The 22,747-nt window shown below is 40.7% G+C and overlaps 1 protein-coding gene across 6 annotated transcripts in view; it reads left to right on the top strand.

The window, feature by feature from the left end:
- Nucleotides 1-22,747, top strand: part of Med13l (mediator complex subunit 13L) — a 227,010-nt gene that overhangs the window by 15,875 nt on the left and 188,388 nt on the right. For 5 of the 6 annotated variants that reach the window (XM_085681246.2, XM_085681237.2, XM_085681234.2 and 2 more), the window contains exon 2: nucleotides 17,992-18,229. In XM_085681246.2, coding sequence (XP_085537372.1) covers nucleotides 17,992-18,229 — 238 coding nt within the window. Of the gene's footprint in view, nucleotides 1-17,991; nucleotides 18,230-22,747 lie in introns of those variants that run through there. The other variant, XM_048422642.3, reaches the window with a different exon arrangement.

Below are 22,747 nucleotides of genomic sequence, written 5' to 3'. Positions count from 1 at the left end.
CCAGCAACACATTCATGTGCCTATTTAAAGATACATGGATAGTCTACACGTGAGCAGAACTAACTTCTTTTTATAAGCTGACACTTGGAGGCAGGCATTCGGAGCTGTTTTCTACTTACCGCTCCATTGTCTGTCACCAGCTGTATAAGGTCCAAGATGACCATTCAGATTCTGTTCTTCATGGTGGGTCTATGTCAAGATAGTCCCTGTAGAAAACTTCTGAACACGGATTCTTGAGTGTTCATTGTTACCCTGAGCAGTGTAAAGGAAGGAGCAGTTCATATGCATGGACCATGTCTGCTCTTCAGGAAAAGTAATGTGTAAACTCATGCTGCTGTCCTTGGGAATGAACCCTCACTGTGGAAACACACTGAAGCTTTCCTAATGTTTCACAAGAATTCTCTTTGAGCTAAGTTTAATTAAAAAAAAAAAAGAATGTTGCCAGACGTGGTCTCCCCTCAAACACCACTGTACCATAGGGAGAGCTAGTCTCAAAGAAAAAAGTGAAAATACCCAGTGCTGAATTAAAAAAAAAAATGAAATATGGCTTTATTGTATATCCCAAGCTTGTGGGCTTCCTGTCTTCTTCCCAAGTGCTGAGGTGGTCAGGGGAAGACAGTGCTGGTCTGTGGTTAGACCTAGGAGTAAATTACAAGACTCACAGGCACCTTGGAGTGCACAGTCTTTGAGATTGTTACTGTACCAACACATAAACTTTTGGATGTATTTATTGAGATAGATTTTTTTTTTTCCAGGAAATACACCCATTTAAAGAGTGTACTTTCGTATACACCTATAGAACAGCACAGGGTTTCTTGTGCATGTGAGGAGTGTGCTCTGTGTGAGGTCAGAGGACATTCAGTGCTGCAGAAGGCTCCCACATGCCCTTGCAGCCAGGGCTCCCAAGTGTCAGCTTCTCCACCCTTAAACCACACATCTGTTGTCACAGGAGAGGAATTTTGCCTTTTCTGGATTTTCTTTTTGAAGCTGGAACAGTATGTAGTCTTTGTCTTCATACTATCTGTTTAAGCACACCAGTCTTTTTTTCCTCCTTGAGCAGTTGATGGAATGAATATACCGCAGTTTGTATTATGCATTTATTTATTGAGGATATGAAAATTGACATGCTAATTTGAGTGTTTTTATTTTTGTAAATAAATAGAAGGTTCATTTGGTAAAGGACTGTCAAATTTAAAAAATGATATGTTACTTAACCTCCTCCCAGCTGTGCATGTCCTGTAGTTTGTCTGCATGCTTGCATCGTATAGTCAACTTAGCTGTTAAGAATATTAGACAGTCTCTGGACCAGCAGCATGGCTGGGGGCAGGGCAACGGCCAAGCCTGATGACTTGAGTTTAAGCCCCGGAACCCATATAAAGGTGGGAGGATGTAACTTACTCCACAAACTTGCCCTCTGACCTCCATACACATGTATGTCACATCACCCCCCCCCCCTCTCTCTGCCCCCCACATACATATGCTAATAGTAATATAGCAGTAACAACAATATTTAAAAATTAGCCTTTTTAGAGAACAGTAGCAGTAACTGATTTTGATTTGTAGTTCATTGATGATTACTGAAGTGTGATGTATTTTTGTCTGCATATTATACCACTTATATACATTTTGTGATTTGCTTATTGGCATTTTTTCCCAATTTAAAAACAAAACTGTTTTCTTGGATTGTAGAGATTCCCGAACTATCCTGTTCTGTGTCCCTTGTGAGCATTGGACATAATTTCTCCCAACTGTTTGCCATTTTGTTTTTCAGCTGTGTTTTTTGAAGAATAAATCTCAAATATTGAATGTAATTTATTGTTTTCTCTCATAATTTATACTCATTTTGCTCTATTTAAGAAGTTTTTGTTATCACAGAATAATAAAAAATGTAGAAAACCCGATTAATTAGTATATGTAGGCTGTTCACCCTGTGTGTGTGATAATTTTTCTCAAGATTCTTGTTCACTTAACTTGCTGTCTTTATTGACATTAAGGTTGTCAGTAGCTGGCTCACCTTCTCAGTGGTTCAGTTGTGTGGATACAGCTCTCCTGTATAGGAGCCAGGGTTTCATCTACTGCAGGGCCTCAGCCGCCCTGGTGCTGCCACCTTAGCACAGCTCCTCATGTTGGTGACCCCCAGCCATAAAGTTACTTCTTTGTTGCTACTTCATAACTGTAATTTTGCTACTGTTATGAATCATAATGTAAATATCTGTGTTTTCTGATGGTCTTAGGTGACCTCTGTGAAAGGGTATTTTGACCCTTTTCCCAAGGGCTCAGAACTCACAGCATGAGAACCGCACTGGTCTAGAGAGCGTTAGTCTGGTTCATGAATCTTTTAAAAGAACCAGCTTTTTGTTTTTCTGAATTTCTTGTTAGTCTCTTTAGATTTCTTACTTTTTGACATTATTCCCTTCTATTTACTCTGCTTAACATTTCTCCCTGTAAGTTCTAGTTGTAGAAGCTTAGAGTCATGATTCTGTGTGTTCCTTTCTAGGGTGGGTATTTACAGTTAGGGTTCTCTTCGGATGCTTTAATTCTGTCTCACACACCTGATGTATAGAGTCAGCCATCAGTTCAAAGGGTTCTGTGCCATTTAGAGGTTTAAGTTCAGATCTTACAGGGAGTAGAGGAGGTCCAGATTTTTGTGTTGTTGTTCTTTTTTTTTCTTCTTTTTTTCTTTTTAAGTTTACTTAACTTTATTTTAGGTGCATTGGTATAAAGGTGTCAGATCCCCTGAAACTGGGGTTACAGACAGTTGTGAGCTGCCATGTGGGTGCTGGGAATTGAACTCTGGTCCTCTGGAAGAGCAGCCAGTGCTCTTGACCACTGAGCCATTTCTCCAAGTCCCCTGTGTTGTTGTTCTTAATTACTAATTAATTTTATTCAGAGATTTTAATTCTTAACAACATAATTCATAACCAAACATGTGTTTGGTTCAGCAATGGCTTTTCTGGGTGAATGCTCCCCGTGTTTGCTGTGTGTGTTTTGGTGTTGGTGGTAAATTGTCTTAGAAATGTCAGTTCAGCTTTGATGGTTACCAGCTCTGCTCACAACTCTTCATAGTGACTTTCTGTCTCCATTACAGTCTCCTCCCATCTGCGCTTCTCTCTTAGCCCTTTACTTCCTGCCCAGCTCTGTTAGATGCTGAATCAGTTGAGGTTTTTATTTCTTCTTGAAGTGGTAACTTTGTTATTTTGAGACAAGAAATCTCTAGGTAGACCTGACTTAGCTTGATTTCACTGTGTGACCCGGGATGACTTTGGACATGGTCTCCTGTCTTCCCCTAGTGTTGGGCTTGTAGGCATGTGTCACCATTCCAAGGCAGGAACTGACATTTTATTTTCTTCTTTAGTAATGGTCACTTGCTTGGAGTCACTTTTCATGTTATTTAAAGAACTAAAACTTTCTTTAATTGAATATTTATTTTCCTATCATTTTACTGTTTTTATGTTTATTGTTTTTAAATTTTTGTATTGATGTATGTGTTTTTCTGGTGTTGGATGTTTCTCTTTTTAATCTGGAGAACTTTTGAAAAATGTATTTATTCTAGAGTAGCCATATTAAATTTTGTTCATCAAAAAATTACTCAGTATTTTACCTTCTTTAGAATGTTTTATTTTATATTTTAATTATGTGTATGTGTGTGTACCTTGTGAAGAGTATGTGCATGTGAGGACAGGTGTCCAAGGAGGCGAGAAGAGGGCGTTGGATCTTTTGGGGCTGCAATTACAGAATTTTGAGCTGCCCCATATGTGTGCTGAGAGCTAAGCCTGGGCCCCTTCCCTGTAGGAGCGTTCTGTACTTTTAACCACAAAAGCATCTCTCCAGCCCGTTCACATTCACTTTTTTAAAATTTTTTATTTATTTATTTTTTTGCGACAAGGTCTTACTAGGTACTGTTGGCTGGAGATCCACCTGCCTCTGCCCAGTACCGGGATTAAGGGTGTTTGTCACTATGCCTGGCTCCATTTACTTTCATTTTTAAGGAATTTATCTATATCTATATATAGATACCTATATCTATATATCTCAACCTAGAATTATATAATATATACTTACACATATTATATATAGATATTAATATATTCTATATGTTATATATAGAATATATGTATATTTCTTAATCTAGAATTACAGACTTGCAGAATTTGATTATCTATTTTTTCTCTTTTAGTGTGTCTGTCTCCTCCATCCCTTTCTTCTGGGAATGGACTCCAGTGCCTCGCCCAGTTCAAGATCTAAGCCTTAATCCTAGCCTCCAGCTCGCATGACTTCTGATTTATCTGCATTTAATATTATTTTTGTTTTCTCCCATATAATATCTTTCTTAGACAACTTTTAGGAATTTTCATTTATCATTGTTTTCAAAAAATTTATTTTAGTCAGGCATGATGGTAAACACTTTTAATCCCAGGGTTCGGGAGGCAGAGGCAGACGGCTGTCTGTGTTCAAGGCCATCCTGGTCTTTAGACTGGGTTCTAGGACAGTGAGGGCTACAAAGAGAAACCCAGTCTTGAAAAACAAAAACAAACAGAAAGTGGTTTTCTATGTTTTTGCTGCTTACGGTTCTTTGACCTCTTTGAATCAGATGTTTGTTTTTATGAAATTTGTAGATAATTTGGCTGTTGTTCAGAAATCACCTACATTCCGGGCCCTTGATCTCGTGGTGTGTTAGATTGCTGGCTGTCATTCCTAGGCTTTGCTCGTGAGTTGTAGTTTCGTAGATTCTCTTTAGCTTAGGTAGTGCCATGAGCTTTCAGGTCTGTGCATGCTGCGTTTGCTGGGGTTTGAACCAAGGCCCTCTGGCGTCCAGGTAATTGTCCTACACTGAACTACATCCCTGTGCTCAGCTCCTCAGCCATGTGTGAGTAAATCATTCTACGAGTTTCTCTTTTCAGACTTAGTGTCGTTGACCTTTAGACACCAACTTTCCTGTTATTTGTTTGTATTTTTCTTTAAATTCTTGACCATATTTATAATAACTATTTTTAAAGTGCTGTCTATTAATTACTTTATTATTCTCATCTTTAGCTCTGTTCACTGATTTTGTACTAGTAATGGGTCTGTCCATCTGTCCATTTGTCTGTCTTTCCTCGCTCCCTCCCTCTGGCTCCCACGTAGTATGAATGTTCGGCTGTTGTGCGCCTGTGCTGTCCTTTCCTTTGGTGATTACCTTTGTGTTGGTGGCAGTTAAGGCAGCTGACTGAGGCTCACCTGTTAGGGTAGCATTGGTGTGGTCTTTATGCTAGGGAGGTTTTCAGAGAGCCCTATAATGTGGCTTTCCTACATAGAATTCTCTTTCTGGTTGCACTCCAGACTCCAGAGGATTCTCATTTGTTCTCCTACTGTTAGGGAGCCTAGTTCTGCACTGCCTATTGGTCAAAGCCTTCATACAGAAATTTTATCTTTTTGCTCAGTCTTCTGCTTTTTTATGGGAGGGGAACATTTCAGGTGACTCTTACTTTAAAATTAATTAATTATATGGATGTTTTGCCGGTATGCATGCCTGTGCGCCATTTGTGATCTGGATCCTTAGAGGCCAGAAGGGGTGTTTATCTGCCTAGAACTGCCTTACAGATAGTTTCAAACTGCCATGTTGATGCTGGAACTGAACCTGGGACCTCTGTAAAAGAAACCAGTGCTTTTAGCTGCTAAGCCTTCTTCAGCCCATTTGTATTTTAAATGTTTCATTTCTTTGTGGATATCACCTTAGTTCAAAGGTTAGCCTAGAGTAATTATTTCAGGTTGTAGATCCTCTGGTCTCAGTTACAGCACTGGCTGTAGTGTGAAAGCAGCCACCAGCAATATATAAATATAGGAGCATAAGTGTGTGCTAATAAAACTTTAGCACACAGTTAGCTGTACAGGCCACAGTTTGCCAGTTATGGTGAACAGATGTAGTTTATCTTTGACATCAGTCTGTACATTTCACAGTCATCTCAGCTACTTGTCAGGTTCTCTCAGCTCTTTCTTCAATTGTGATTTATTCTTTGCTCTATCTTTGCTGCTGTCTTAATCTGCTGGAGAGGATTGCACTCTAGACCAGGGAGCCTCCACCAGCAGAGGGTGTTTAGAGTTTCTTGCTAAACCAGTCTTTATCTTGACAATTTACTCCTTTTTGACTATTTCTTTTTAAAGTGTGGAGCTAGGAGTTAGTAGTGTCTGATAAGTTAGAAATGTTGTATAGAACCTAGGTATTATATTTTATTAACATAGTTTAAAAAGACAGATTTTGACCTGGTGCTACACACATTTAATCCCAGCATTCAGGAGACAGAGGCAGACAGATCTCAGAGTTGGAGGCCAGCCAAGTCTACACAATGAATTCCAGGACAACCAGGGCTGCATAGGAAGAGTCTGTACCCCAAAGTAATTATTTTAAAACATTTTTTTCTTTTTTAAAAAGTAAGCATTCAGTTAACAAAAACCTTGTTTGGGCTAGTTGAGAACACTCATTGCTTTTCCATAGGACCCATGTTTAATTCCAAACATCTTTTGGGCAGCTCAGAACTGCCTGTAACTCCAGCTCCAGTGGAGCTGATGCCTTCTTCTGACCTCTGGGAGCACTGTACACGTGTTCACAGATACCATACACATAATTAGAAATGAATATACACGTGTTCACAGATAGATACACATACACATAATTAGAAATGAAATCTTAAAATTTGTGTTGGTTCTTTTACTGACAGACAAAACTTCTGAACTTACTCTATTTACTAATACTGCCGTGAATCCAAGGCCACCCTTGATACATGGCTCTTTGGCAAGCATAAAAAAGCCTTAGTTTGATCCCAAGAACACACATTCTGGGTGTGATGCAAACTCGTAATCCCAGAGCCGTGAGGACCAGCCTAGCCTAACTGGTACCAACATTAGGTTTTGGTGGGGGGGGGGGGGAGGTAAAAAAAGAATGAGTGATACTTGAGACTGACTTTTGACCTCTATACACATGTGCATGCAAATTTGTTCATACCCAAACATACATACATGCAAGCACATGACCACACGAACCTAAACCAAAACTAGACAAATTAGCCTTTTGACTTGTAAACACAATTAATGGAACACTAAATTATTTTTAAGCTTAGGAATTTATCTATACTAAGTTTATATTTCTCCTTTTTATCTTAAAAAATAACATATCAATTTATGTACCTGTGTGTGCATTCATACGCAAGCATGCATAGAGGTCAGCGGACAACTTTTGGGAGTTATTTCTCTCATCCCATGTGTTTATTCATTCTCTGACTCAAATTTGGGTTATCAGGCTTGGTGAACAGCACCTCCACCTGCTAGATCTTATATTCAATTTCTTATTATTTTGAATTAGTACTGGTAAACTGACAGATTAAAATTGTATGTGTTAGAAATCACCTCTTCAGGCTGGAGTGATGACTCGGTGGGTGGGGGATTTTCTGGATCTCTAGCACTCTTCTAGCCTCTGCAGGCACCATACATGCACAGGGTGCACATACATAATTCCCTATTGTATGGAGCAGTAGTGTTATATTGTATTTCTAAGGACAAGGAAATAATCAGATAGGAGCCAGCTATCTTGTTACTATATGCTCTAAAAAGAGCATCCTTGGCCAGCAGCTGTGGTACAACTAGAACCTTGAGTTGAGCTACATGGGAGGGAGCATGCAGCTAAAAGTATCTGTTTACCTAGCTGGGCTTTCAATAGCTTAAAATGGAGAAAAAAAAATTGACAATAGTAACATATAATGAATATTTAACCTTTGAAGCCAGGAGTGGTGGCTCATACCTTTAAACTCAGTATTCGAAATTCTCAGGAAGGAAGATTGCTGGGACTGAAGGTCATCCTTAGCTGTGTAGTGAGCTTCAGGTCAGCCTGAGCTACAAAAAGGTACCCTGTCTTAAAAATAGTGAAGACTGGAGAGATGACTTAGTAGTTTGGAGCATTTGCAGCTCTTGCAGAGGGTTTGGATTTGTTCAGGTCCCAGTACTTTTTTTATGGCTCTTGTTACTTATGTGTGTTACTTGTTACTTAGTGTGTAGCTCTAGTACCAGGGGATCTAATGTCTTCTGGCCTCTGAAAGCACCAGGCACACAAACATACATGTGGCCCAAACACCCATGCTAATAAATAAATCTTAAAATAATAGCAGTAAATTAATACATTTTGACTTTTGCATTACAATTTATGGGACACTAAATTATTCTGAAGTTTAAGGATCTGTGTAGAATAGCTTTGTAAAATGTTTATGAACTAATACTAATAGTAACTTTCCATTAACTATATTTTATCACATTTTGATTATTTTTGTTTAAATTTTATTTTCCTTGTTTCCAAACAGTTAAATTTTTACATAAAGATCAGACTTGATGCCGAGGTGCTTGACTGAGGGAGGAGGATTGGGGTGTCCTAGGCTTGTGTGACTGCAGAGTGGCCAGCTTGAGCAGCTTGTGAGGGCCTTGAAGTGCGCAGTAAACAGCTGCTGGTGCAGCCTGGAGGGTCAGCGGGGGAGGGGAAGGGGGCGGGGCGGTCAGTGGGAGGAGGGGGAGGCTTGACTTTTCCAGGACTGGAGGAAATATCAGATAGTTGTGTGAGGTTTAAGATTTGCATCCCAACTCTTGCCCTTTTCTTACCTTCTTCTTTTCGTTCCTTATTATTTTAAAATACTAAGTAATCGGCCACGGTTTAACTCATTCTTTCCACCGTTTACAGAGAGACTATTGCTCCTTTCCCCTCCATTTTACCAACATAGTTGCATAGTAATTTGTTTTAGGTAGATTCAGCGGTAACATTCTGCCCAGTTAATAGATATCAGAACTGTTTGCTTTCTGATTACCTGACTACTTTCTATCAGCGGTAACATTCTGCCCAGTTAATAGATATCAGAACTGTTTGCTTTCTGATTACCTGACTACTTTCTACTTTTCTCCTTTTCTGTGTCACTTTATTAACTGAGTTTTCTGTCCTGCCTGGTTCCTGCTTTTGTTAAGTCCCAAAGAAATCACACAGAGGTCTACATTAGTTATAAACTGATTGGCCCATTAGCTCAGGCTTCTTATTAACTCTTATAACTTATATTAGCCCATTATTCTTGTCTATGCTAGCCACATGACTCGGTACTTTATTGGTGAGGCAGTCACATCTTGCTTTTTCTGTGACTGGATCAGGACTGCAGAATAGGACTTCCTTCTTCCCAGAATGCTCCTGTTCTCATTGACCCACCTCTACTTCCTGTCTGGTGGTTGCGCCTATATTTCCTGCCTGGCTACTGGCCAATCAGCGTTTATTTGACAAATAATTGACAGAATACAGACTATTGACCCACACCAGCCATTTGAAGATGATAATTATCCTTTTCCTTTTGTTTTTGTTTGTTTGTTTTGTCTAGAGTGGGTCTCACTGTGAAGTTCTGGAACTCACCTTGTAGACCAGACTGGCCTCTAATTCACAGAGGTCTTTCAGCCATTGCCTTCCAAGTGTACCACTACACCTGGCCTTTTTTCATTTAAAGTGTATCTCCATGTATCTTAACCCTAATTTTCTTAAAAATTTTTCCCCTCCTAATTATTTTTTGCCCCAGAAACTTCTACATGGCTCTGGGCTCATAGGTTTATAAGACAGGTGTACAAGCCAAACATTTACTCATAATTGTAAGAAACCTTAAAAAATATTTAGTTTAAAATAACTCTTTGGTATGCTTATAATTTTACTATTTATGAAAAATTGAAGTTAATTTCCATGCTAATGAGGTGGGTGTCTTTTTGTTTTTGTTTTTGTTTTTTCAAGACAGGGTTTCTCTGTAGCTTTGGAACCTATCCTAGAACTAGCTCTTGTAGACCAGCCTGGCCTGAGTCTCTTTTTTTTTAAACACAAAGAATTAAATCTTGGCTGAATCATTTGATAGTGTAGGAGGTAGAGTTGATAAATTTTTATTTTATAGTTGTCAATGCTGAGAATACCACTTTGCATAAATATGTGGTATAAAATGGTAGAAGTATGTTTAGGACCATTTCAGAAATTGTTGTTAATTCTGTCCTTAATCCCAAGCCAAAATTTGATTGAGCAGTTCTTTGTGAAGCTGACATTAGCGGGACTGGGCTGACGGTGCAGCTGGGACAAGTGAGTGCTGCTCCAGGGCCTGGGGTCTGTTCCCAGCGCCCACGGCAGGGGATTCCCTTCTGTGTGCAGTAAAGAAGTTTGATTGTCATTGATTAATAAAGAAGCTGCTTTCATCCAGTGGCTTAACAGAGTATAGCCAGGCAGAAAATCCTAACAGAGATATGGAGAGAGAGAGAGAGAGAGAGAGAGAGAGAGAGAGAAAGAGAGAGAGTAGGTGGAGTCGAGGAGATGCCATGTAGCTGCAGAAGAAGACAGACACCTGCCCCAGAACCTTACTGGTAAACCACGAGCCTTGTGGTAAAATATAAAATAATAGGAATGGGTTAATTTAAGATGTAAGAGTTAGTTAATAAAAAAGCCTATAGCTAATAGGCCAAGCAGTGCCTATTAATAATATAGTTTTTATGTGATTATTTTGGGTCTTTGTGGCCAGAACCAAATCCAGCAGCCAGGGGGCTGTGCACATTTCTGCATCTGTGTCAATAGTACCCGTGACTGTGCCCAGAGCCAGTGAGTATCTTAAAGGAGTTCCCACAGCAACCTCTAACTTACCTGGACGCTGATGGCACCTGTACTCACTTGCTCATACCCACACAGACACATACACATAATTAGAAGTTAAGAAATTAAAAACGAAAAGAAACTCTGGGACTGAAACACTAAGTTTTAAAATCAAAACATTACCTAGTGCAATAGGAAGTGTCTTAGGGTTTCTGTTGCTGTGAAGAGATACCATGACCAAAGTACAGCACTTGTAGACCTTCTTTTGCTCTCCCCCAGTCTCCCACCTTCTCCCTCTGTTGAGGCACACGCCCTGTAGTAGTACTGGACAAGAGAGAGGCTTCTTCACGTGGGAGGAATTGAGTGTGGTGTGTGTTCCTCCTGCTCTGTGTCTGGTAGTTTGGTGTAGGCACCTGTTCTGCATGTAGTTTTTCACAATTATCTTGAGACTCTGAGAGTCGTGAAAGCTGGGGGATCCTCTCTCTGCGTGCCAAAGCTGAGGGGAGGCCTTTCTATGAGTGTCTTTTCATTGATTCTTCTAAGTATCCAGAGAGGTTGTTTCATCTAGTATGTCATAATTTTTGGAGAAAAGTTTTCATGCGTTATTCTTTTAGTTAATTCCTTATTGTTTTTTTGTGTTCTGAGTTTCCACAGTGGACCCCAAGGTTCCATGGTCACTGGGCAAGTGTTCTCCATTGAGCTGTAGCCTCACCTCTCAGAGCCTTGTGTTTAGGTTTGAACCTTCTGGGTTCATCTTCTAATTTAATTTCCATCCTTCCCTACCTGCCCAGTTTTTATTGTGTTTATTTTTTTGTGCAAGTTCCTGCATTTAATCTTCCATGTATTTTACTGAGTTTTCTTTTAATCTCTTTTCTTTTAGCATTCTGTTTGTTTTCATTTTTAAATAGTCACACTGTTTATAATTTTTTCTTAGATTTATTTTGCTTTATAAAAATAAAAGTAAAAGTGGCTTGCCTGTATGTGCGTTGTGTGTATATGTGCAATCTGTGCTTGCCTGGTGCTTGCAGAATTCATTAGAGGGCATTGGATTCCCTGAAACTGGAGTTAGGTATGATTGTGAGACGCCGTGTGTGCTGGGAACTGCGTACTGGTCCTCTGGAAGTCAGGCAGTGCTCTTAACCATTGAGCCATCTCTCCATCTCAATCAGTAATGGTTGTTCTAGTTTTCTTCTCACCGTTAGTGTTTTCCTCATCTATGTACCTGGTTTTCTTGAGCTCCTAGGTAGCCCTTGATCGTAGAGGGAGGGGTTGATCACAAACTGCCAGTTAGTTCTCAGTACATGAGTGCTGTGTATTACTGTGGCTGCACACATTGGGGTGGCTCTTTTTGTCTAGAGAATTTGGGTTAGTATCTTAGGGTCTTTCTCTGTACCAGGTAAGATTCCAGTAGGCTATCTAGATACTTCAAAGACAACTGGGAAGGTGAATGTTGGCTGTCATCTCATCCTTGTTTAGCTAGTGCTCTACGTTCATTCCGACTTCTGTGCCCTCCATAGCATAGCTGTTGCCTCCTCCACTGCCCCTGCCTCCTCCACTGCCCCTGCTTCGTCCATGGCTTGGGCCCTCACCCCCTCTGTGGTATAGCTGCTACCTCCCCCATAGCCATTGTCTTTGGAGTATTTTCTTTCTGTTCTTTGCTGGTGTGCAGAAGGGCCAGCAACTAGCCGTGTGCAGTGGGAGAATGTCTGAGTCTCTCAGGCCTGGTCAACAGGCTTCCTCAGCCAGAAGCACTCTTGCCAGTGGCTTCCATTCCACCTTCTCCGTCCTTCCTGAGCACTGGCTTCAGAGCTTTGGGAATGCAGATGTTCTTTCTTGTTCCACACACTGTTGTGATTTTATATTTAAAGGGAGAAAGCAGCTCAAAGAAACAAACCTCTTCACTGATGCTTAGTGTGGTTTAAAGAGAAGAGAAACAGGCGTGTGTGCTGCTCTGTTCTTATCTGGAGTTGATTAGTTGTGCTTTAACAAAAACTTTCCTTTATATGTGCCGTTTATTTTTCCTTTCCTGGGATTGATCTGAGAGGTGATTTAATATGTTTACTAATCTGCTAGAGTAATAATTCTGTCACAGGAGGAAGAGGGCAAAGGCACACTTGAGATTTTCTAGGGCATTTATGTTGGCAGTAAGAGATTAATGTCCGCTCTCCCCACTGTGGCCTTGCACATGGCGGTTAGGCAAGTGCTGGACCACTGAGCTTCACCTCCACCTCAGTGTGGTCCATTTCCTGAATCTTGAGTATCGTCAGCCATGGTCTGAGATGTCTGAGGCTTTGTTAAGTCGCCTTTACCAGTGAGATGTAATTAGTTTGAGGCAGGAGACTGGAGCTCATTATATTATGTAGGTCAGCTGTAGCACTTTATAGCTCCTGAAGTCGAGGCTCCCTGGGGTGGAGGAGGCTTCCTAATATCATGGAGTGCGTTGTGGAGCAAGCAGGCCCACAACCTGCATTTCTTATCTCTTGCAGTGTCCGCTCTGGGGTGCTAAATCTCGTTCATTCTTACCAGCACATCTGTAAGTTTTATTCTGTTTTAAGACTACTGAATCTAGTTTGAACTCTGGGGCCATGTTGCAAATTTATGATGTTGGCTATGAAACATCTTGTGTGAAAAGTAAGAGTTATTTCTACACACTGTATCTAAGGAATAAGAATCAGTATAAAACCTCTTTAACTTCTGTATAAGGTGTTAGGAAGAGCAGTTGTCTTAATTCTGTTTTTATCATCTATTTAGTATTGTTGTAAATTGACTGTAGTGGCCTTCTCTTCATGCCATCAGGCCCTACCAGTTCAGTTCGCCTTTCAAAGATCCTGCCTGCCTGTCCAGCAGAGGCCAGCCACTGTTGAGCAAACTTTCCTCCACCCCTCCTGCTTTTAGATCTTTTTAAAAAAATATCCCCCAAGGAGGATTGGGCAGACTGTCTGCAGAGATGACACGGGGATGCCGGTGGCAGTGAGTCTCTGGGTTCTCGGGATGGGCACCTACTCTTACGAGGTGTTTTTATTGTCTCGGGAGTTCTTTCTTCAATTACAGAGCATGGCCATGAGCTCTAGTCATTGCTAAATTGAGCCCCCGACGGTTTCTTTGTATGATACTGTAATCCTCCAGGGCTAATTTTTAACATTAGACCTATGAAGGAGCAAGGCAGAATGGAAAGAATTTATGTTTCAAATTCACTTGTAGTTTAAATACAACTATGTTTGGGATCTTGGCTTTGCTGGGTTTATGGCTATTTAGCTGTTATGAGTCTTAACTTCTTTAGCTGTGTAGAAGGCCACAGCCATATGAGAACTCATGTGTGCAGTGTTATTTAGTACGCTGTGATACTTGTTGTGGTTCAAATGTGAATACTACTTTTGCTCCTTGAATATTAAAATTCTATCATTTGGATTTTGTATTTTTAGAACTTATATACCATTATGCATTTATTTATTATTTTTGACATCAATGTATATTTAGGATAATTTGAATATAGAAATACTTTAAAGGTTTACTTCAAAAAATTATTTTGGGAGAGTGGGGGATTGAACCTATGAGTACATATACTAAGTGAGTATTCTCCCTCTTAACTGTTTTCAGTCCTCTGCTCAGCAGGTCTTGGCCTTACAGGCTTCCTGCCTCTCCAGAGCTGCTACTCTGCCACAGGATGCAGTGCTGATCACAGAGTTTGAAATCACTAGCTAGAAAATTTTGAGTCCTAGATTATGTATTTGTCAGAAATGTGGAGAACAGGGCCAGTGAGATAGCTCAGTAGGTAAAGGGGATTACACTGAGCATGAGAAGTTAGTTCAACCCCTAGCACCCATGCGGGTTGAGGGAGAGAGCTGACTCCCCTAGGTTGTTCTTTGACTCTCTTGACCATTCATACACAGTACATAAATATTAAATGAAAGATCAAGAAAGGAGAAGGAGCTCGAGAGCTGTCTTAACATTTAGGAGCATTTGCTGATCCATAGCATCCAGGTTCAGTTCCCAGCACCACATGGTGGTTAGAACTCTTTGTAACTTCAGTTGTAGGGGAACCAGTGTCCTCTCTGGTCTTTGTAGGCACCAGGCTTGCATGCAGTACACGTACATACATGTACACAAAACAATCATACATACAAAAATAAATTGTAAAACAAAAGTAGGGAAACTTTCTCTCTCTCTCTCTCTCTCTCTCTGTCTCTCACTGTTTCTGGTAGGCTTGCTGTATATACCAGGCCAGCCCCAAATTTGTGGTCCTCCTGCTTCAGTCCTTCCAGTGTGGGAATTGCAGGTGTATGCTACCATGTTCAATTTTGGGTTTTAAGTATATACGACATTTTTAATCTTCCTGTTTGTGATAGTGTTGATAGTGTTCCCGTCACCCCTCCCTAGGAAAAAGGTTTGTTTTGTTTCATTTCTGAGGTTTCTTCCAAGACCATTTTGTTTCATTGCTTCAGGGCTGAGAGAAGGCCGAGCCCTGTCAGGACTAGCGAAGTCACCTAGGTAGGCTCCTGGGGAGCAGTCAAGAGTCTATGATGATCCCTTGGCCAAAGTATTTGGGTAACTTCAACTTTGCTCTTAATAGACACTATTTCAAGATTTAAAGCAAGCCTCTGAGTGTTGGCTTTATCTAAGTCATCTATTAGGTGTGTTTGGTCCTTCATTGTTAATGCTTTTCAACAAAGCCTGGTGTAATATTTAATTTTAGCTTTAAAGCAAAGGAACTAAATGTTTTAAAATAATTGGAAGTTTCCAAGTGCCTTTGACTGAACTGGTTACCGAATTTGTGGCAGTGCTCTGTGGCCCTAACACCACACAGCAGGGGACAGTGGCTTCTCTTTGACAGTGAGAGCAGAGGCACAGGAGGCTAGTGCAAGCACCAGGGTGACACTGTAGGTGAACGTGCTCCAGTGAGTGAGTCTCTGGGGACAGACTCAGCCAGGATGCAAGCCTCTAATCTGTCTTCATTTCTAACACTTGTAACGTGGCCACTCTCTTCATAGGGATTTGTATTATTGTTGTGTGTGCTCCTTCTCTTCCCTCCTCTCCTGCCCAGGGTTCTTGAGCATAGAACAGTATTCTTAGCTGTGTATCTTTTCCAATTTTAACTATTCTGTTTTTATTTTATCTCCCTTGACATTTATTTAGAAATTAATTTTAGGCTTTCTGATTAAAGCACAGAAACATTACTTTTATTAGAAGAAACAAAGGACTTGAAAACTAGACAAGGTATAGGCACAGCAGTGAGAAGATGGGAGCAGCCATGGTGATGAAGTGGTCAGAGCTCTGGGAGCTCACGCAGGTGTCCTCACTGTGTCAAGGGTCGCTTGCCTGCCTAGCCTGGATACCCAGGCCCTTAGATAAGTGTAGTATTTGCATATACCTAAGATGGGCTTTCTCCTAATAGCTTAGCGTGTTCCCAGAGTCCATCTGATGCAGTGTAGACGCTATGTAAATAGTGGTGATGCCATGTTGCTTAAGGAAACATATTTTGGTTATGGTGTCTCATGTCTGTAGTCCCAGTTCTTAGGAGGCAGGTGGATCTTTGTGTGTTGGAGGCTAGTCTGATCTACATAGTGTGTTCAAGGCCAATCAGGGTTATATAGTGAGACTCTGTCTCAAACACACACACGCATGTGCACACATACACATACAGAGTTAGAAAAAAAAGACCTCTTAAAAAATTAGCTGTCCATGTGTCAGCCATAGACTAATAGGTAGGTTTCTGAGCTTCAGACAGTAGTAGCTTGGTTATGGCTTTTGTAATTTTTCTTTTGAAGTTAAAACTGTTTTTGGGTAAAGAAATGTGCTTACTTCCCTAGCCCTGGAATGCCAGTCAGCTGCATAAGCTCCCGAGTTAATCCTGGGTGTGTTACAGAGGTGTTTCTTTTCTGCTCTGGGTGCTTCTGTTTTGAAAATGAATTGTCCATCAAAATGATTGACTTTGTGGGGGAGGAAATGAACTATGGTAAGGCTGGGGGCACACGACTGTGTGGTGCAGGACCCTGGTGGATTGGTTTTGTCCTGTTCCAGTACAGGGTTTCAGTTTGTAGCTACTTAAGTCAGGGATCCTGCTCTGTTTAGTTCATCAGACCTGAACGTTGTCAGGAGATCTGAAAGCAGGAGTGTTTGGAGTGCGGAGCAGCACAGCCTCTGCTGGCTTGTTTAAAGTTCCCAAGTTTTAAATGTGTTTAAAAACAAAAGACCCTGCAGCAGCAAAAGCCTGTTAAGGAGGCAAGGCTCCCTGCTGCATGTTAAGTGACCTGCCTTAGCTGCTGGTGAGGCAGGTTTTGTTAGCAGCTGCTTCTCTGAGAAGCCTCTCTATGGACCGTGCTGCCCCCAAACTCTCACCTCCTGAACTAGCTGCCCAGGTGAGGGAGCAGGAAATTCCTTGGCAGGAAAAAAATGTCTTCTACAGGCAGAACAGGCAGAGAGACCCTTATTCTCTGTTCTTGGGACCAGATGTTTCAGATTGTAGACCTTCAGATTTGGGGCCATTAGCATATACTTCAGTGGCTTGCCATGCTTAATGTGAAGACTTGAAGTCCTGAACGCCTCCAAGTGTGGATTTAGAAAGATTTTCAACACCAGATTTTTGTTTTAGGAATGGTCAACTTGTACTTTTTTTGTTTTGTTTTGTTTTGTTTTGTCCTGGAATATTGACCAGACTGACCTCAAACTCACAGAGGTTCACGTGTCTCTGCCTCCTGCGTGCTGGGATTAAAGGCATGCACTACCATGCCTGGCCACTTATTTTTAAATCTTACTTGTTTTATTTACTTACATTAAAAAATTTAGATTTTTAAAAATGTATATGAGAGTCTTGCCTGTGTGTATGTATGTATGTTCACCGGGTGTGTGCCTCTGCACATAAAGAAGACGGCACTGGATTTCCTGGGATTGGAGTTGTAGGCCATCATGTGGGGGCTGGGAATCCAACCTAGGCCCTTTCCAAGAACAGCCAGTTCTCTTAACTGCTGAGTAATCTCTCTAGCCCCTTATTTGGTTTTAAAATAAGTATAGTTCATGAATTGAATAGGGAGTAATAACTGAAAGTGGTTTTTAAAAATATGGGTACTTTATAGTAAATGGTTAGGCAGATGAAGGTTGTTTCAACAGCGCATGATTGTGAGCTTGTTTTATTTTGATATTTAAGATGATTAGCTATGTAAAAGTCTTGATAGAAATGATTCCCACACCCCTGTTCCCAAACCCAGAAAGGCTGATGTGTACTCTTCATTGGAAGAAATTATGGTGTGAAGTTGAGTATAAGTGCCCATGGTGTGAAGTTGAGTATAAATACTTATTTTTATTAGCTTTCCTTTTCTGTGGGAACTTGTTCTTAATGGTTTTTAAGTAAAAAGAAAAATCAAAACTATAGCAAATTTCTTGTCGTTTTCCAGGCTGAACTCACAGGAATCAAATGGCGTAGGTACAATTTTGGAGGACACGGGGACTGTGGACCCATAATTTCAGCCCCAGCCCAAGATGATCCAATCCTGTTAAGTTTCATCCGCTGTCTGCAAGCCAACCTGCTGTGTGTCTGGCGTCGTGATGTCAAGCCCGATTGCAAAGAGCTGTGGATATTCTGGTGGGGAGATGAACCCAACCTGGTGGGAGTAATACATCATGAACTGCAGGGTAAGGATTTTGTTTTTCCTTAAAAATTATTTGCTCATATGTTTCTGAACAATGATAAATTTTGGAAAAGTCAAGAGTTGCTTAAAACAGAGATCCTAAGTATTCAGTAAACTGTATATTTGCCAGGAGTCCCTTACTTTCCAGTCTGCCTGCTTTTGCCCCTACATTTTCCTTCCCCAAAAGTCTCTTGTCCTTAACCAGTCATGCTGAAAATTAGAATCTTATAAAATCACCTTAAAATTATTTTATTTTTAGTTAAAGACAGGGAGTCACCACGTAGCTTTAAATTTGGAGCACTCCTTCTGGTTCAGCCTTGTGCATGCTGAGATATGGGTGTTCATCACCTTGGTTGGCCTTCTGTCTCTGAAATCATCGCTGTTGAAGGAAAGTGTTGTGTACACAGCATGCTGTGTTTGTGTGAAGACGAGGCTATGGGCCATTTATCTAAATTAATGGTGAATTGTGAGTAATTACCTAGTAAGACAGCTATATGAACAGAACTTTTCCTCCCTTGGAGTTTTTGCTAGCTGAACTCTTCATTGGAAAATTGAAAATACAGACATTTAATGCGGCCTCCATTGGACAAATTTCTGATTGACCTCAAATGGTGTTTTGGAGAAAGATAACCCTCTATAAAGTGCCGCAGACTTTTCCTTCAAGTCACTCTTCACTGATTCCAGAAATATTAATTTTTAACTTACTAATTTTTGACTTGAGTTTGCATCTGACACCTGGAAACTTTGAATTAATGCAAGATTTGTTAGTCTAAACTACTTTTTATATTTACCATATGTTTACAGTGACAGAAAATGTCTGTAGTTTTTGAGTTCTGGCAGACAACTTTACTCCTCTATCCAACAGTTTCTAGTTTGTATTCTACAGAATTTCCTAAGTCAAGAGAAATTCCAGCATTTATTTTGTTTTTAAGCCAGGTCTTTCCGTACTGCTGGTGCTGCCCTTGGGCTCCCCAGTGCTGTGTTACAGGCTGCTCACCACGCCTGATCGTCCCCGTCTCAGTGAAGAGTGCTGGCCCTTCTGACCTGGGCTCCTGTAGGCTTTGTAACCTAACTGACTCTCTAGTTAATTTGTGGTTGAAAAATTGATGAGATGTTTTGTTAGTTTATGTTCTTAGTATTTATTGCAGGAAGGCATAAAACAAACTCCAGTGTATTCTTGTGGGTCTGTTTTAAAGGTCTAAATTTGCCTAAAGGATTTCCTGCCGAATTCTTTCGAAACTTGTTAGCAGTCTGTTTTGTTTTGTTTTGTTTTTGGTGGCATATCCTGCCACAGCAGCTAGGGGGCAGTACAGCACAGTGGACTAATTGAGCTAACTGCGGGGCTCCCGGCATTCTCATATCCTGGTGTTTATTCCATAAATGGGCATTCTCTCTGGGTGAGATTGCTTACTAGTGGGCTCATCAGCAGAGTTGCAGAGTTGCAGAGTTGATGTCCATCTCAAAGCCTTGTGTAATTAGTACATGGTGGAGGTAAAGTTAGATTTTATACCACCTATGTTTTGGTTTTTCAGAGTCTCTAAGAGAGTTTCTAGATGATCCTTGTTATTTTATGTTTGTTTGAATATCAAAATGTTACATTATTTTAATTTTTTACATGTGGATGAATATAGTATTTTTTTAACTATCCTTCTTTAGTTTTTAATTTTAAAACTATTTTAAACCAATGTTGATTGAACTATTGATCTATCATGGGAGGGCATGTGCACTGTGGATAGCTGTGGATGTGATTGGACAACTCTTGAGAATTCTTGCTTATGTGCGCCCGCCCGCCCGCCCTCCCTCCCTCCCTCCCTCCCTCTCTCCTCCCTCCCTCCCTCCCTCCCTCCCTCCCTCCACCATGTGTGTCTTAAGACATAAACTTAAGTAGCTTGGCTTAGTGGCAAGTACCTTTAACTGCTGAGCCATCTCTGAGCCCTTTTATTTTTGGTGAAAATTTTGGATTTTCATCTTCTGTTTCTCCTTAATGACCTCTTAATTCATTTTGTGCCAGTTTGGAAGCCAAGCCTGCCCACTAGGAAGTGGTTTGTTCTGCCGGCAGTGAGTGCTGTTGGGGGGCTGACAGGTGGGCTCGCATCCTCTCGGCCCTGCTTTACAGCACACGTGGGCTTCACTGCTGTGAGATGTTTGTGGTGAAGAGTGAAGCAGAGATTGACTTATTTGAAAATAGTTTTTTGCTTTTTTTAAACTGTAAAAACGCTACTTTTACTTTTTCTTAAATCAAAGTCTCTCTTGTAACTCTGGCTGACTTGGAAGTAGCTGTGTAGACCAGGCTGGCCTCAAACTCAGAGATCTGCCTCTGTCTCCTGAGTGCTGGGGTTAAAAGTGTGTACCACCACTCCCTGTGAAAGCACCGCACTTGAATTAGACAGTCAGGACAGCAGAATGAGCAGCTGGAGTGGTTGTTTGTGCACACATGGAGTCGCTGTGCTGTTGTACAGGGCCGTCGTCTTCACTGACTGATTGTGTTTCCCAGGGGAGTAGGAGCTTGTTTTTACACTCTTTCCTTTTGAGGACTGTGAAGTGTGTTTTCTTGCTGAGTAGCTGTGGCATACTTGAGTGTCCCTTCCATTCAGTGTGCTGAATGTTGGGAAAGTTATTAGAGCCAATCACACAAATCGTCCACTTTTGTATGTAAAAGTGGCCAAAAGAGTACTATTATGTGGCTCACGTATTAGGAAATATTTGAAATTTAATTAGAAAAGTGAGTTACATAATGACAGTGATGGTGGCATGGCCAGGGAGCCTGCGGCAGAGGGGAGTGTCCTGTTGGTTGCTGTAGAGCTGAGAGTATCGAACACTTTCTTCTCCAGTGTATTTAAGGTAATTTTATTTTGGATAAAATAAACTTTAGCAGAATCCTGCTAGCAGATGTGAATGTCTCAGGTACAGGTAAGTTAACTATTGTAAGTTAACAGGGATATTGAAGTATTGTGCTGCTTTTTGGTTGTGTTTTGGAGTTTCCCTTGTTGTGGTGTTAGACTTCATAGCATACTGCTGGCAAGCACAATAAATACCATGGCTGCCCGCCGTGGTGTACGTGTGTATACATTAGTAAAGTAGCGTCAAGAGGAAGAGGACTCCTCCAGGACATGTGTTGAATTTATAACATTGTACTTAGAATGCCTGAAGTATCTGGCGCGGTGTGAGGGAAGATGAGGATACTCTGAGCCTCAAGGGCATCGTGGCCCTGGATTGCTTGGCCTCCAGTGCTGTGCAGTCACTTAACAGCTGTGAGTCTTCGGTCAGTTTATTTAACTGACCATTGTCTTAGTTCCTCGCTGGAAATTGGATTATGAGGCTAAAGTTAATAAAGCCCTGCGCTAGCACACACAGCAGTTAGTCTATAGCTGTAGCTGTTGGCTGTTGCTACTGTGCTGACAACCGTGAGCTCATAGATGAGAATTACATTTTGGCATTTTCTAAACATTTGATTTTCTGTGTAGCAGTTAGTGCTTGCTTCTGCCAAATATTAAAGTTTACTTTCAAGCTGAAAAAAATTATATTTTCTAGCTTTAATGTCTGGGTAGGCTAATAGAGAATAACAAAACACCCCAGTACAAAGATAATCTGCTCATAGGAAACTTACTGGATTTCCCATAAATTTTTAAATTTGTGTATGGGTATGCATCAAAGCATGAATGCGCCACTATGAACATGTTGTAGACGTCAGAGGACTACTTTTGGAAGTTCTCTCCTTTCGTGATGGGTTCTGGGACTTGGCTACAGATCTTGCATGCATGGCTAGTGTTTCCACCTGCTCAGCCATCATGTTAGCCCCTTCTCGTTTCATAGGGAACCCCAGTCGTGTGAAGAGGACAGTTGTTTGATTTATTGTACCCTCTGAGTAGAATTGTGACTGCTGCCACATGTGAAAGCAGGGTACCTACTGAATGTGTAGTCTTCTTTTTTTGGTTGTATGAGTTCTTCTGTCTGTGAGTCCAGTCAGAGGAATTTATAGTTTGGAAGGTGCGTAAGAGAGACTCATACATTGGTAAGAATATGCGAGAGGGGTAGTCCAGGTTGGCCCTGACCTCACAGTGATACCAGTTACTGGGGTTAAAGATATCTGTTACCACACCTGGCTTAAAACATATTTTTATTGCTATTCTATTTTCCTATATTTTGTTCTAAATTAGTTTGCCAAAGCTATAAAGTAGTAATAGTTGTATAATGACTATCTTTGTAAACATACAAACTCACTTAAGTATTTTACTTAATAAGTAATACATCCCTAACAGACTTGACATTTATTAAGACTTTAATGAGTAACAAATTCTTATTGTGAAATTATGAAAAGATAGTGACTCAAATTCTTTCATATGAAGAATAGAAAAAGACTCAGCGAACTAGAATTGTTAAGCTAAATGTGCTCGAAATCGAGAGACCAGCCAAAGTCTAAACTTTGTATTGTAAATAACATCAGCTGTCACTGCAGGCAGCTTACCGAGCCGTGGGATTAGTTATACTAGATCATAGTGAGAATATCTTCACATAGATAGAA

This window comes from Myodes glareolus, chromosome 2 (assembly GCF_982192425.1).
Source record: "Myodes glareolus chromosome 2, mMyoGla1.1, whole genome shotgun sequence".
Classification (NCBI taxonomy): domain Eukaryota; kingdom Metazoa; phylum Chordata; class Mammalia; order Rodentia; family Cricetidae; genus Myodes; species Myodes glareolus.
Note: the sequence above shows the minus strand (reverse complement) of the source record. Positions and strands in the feature narration are given on the sequence as shown.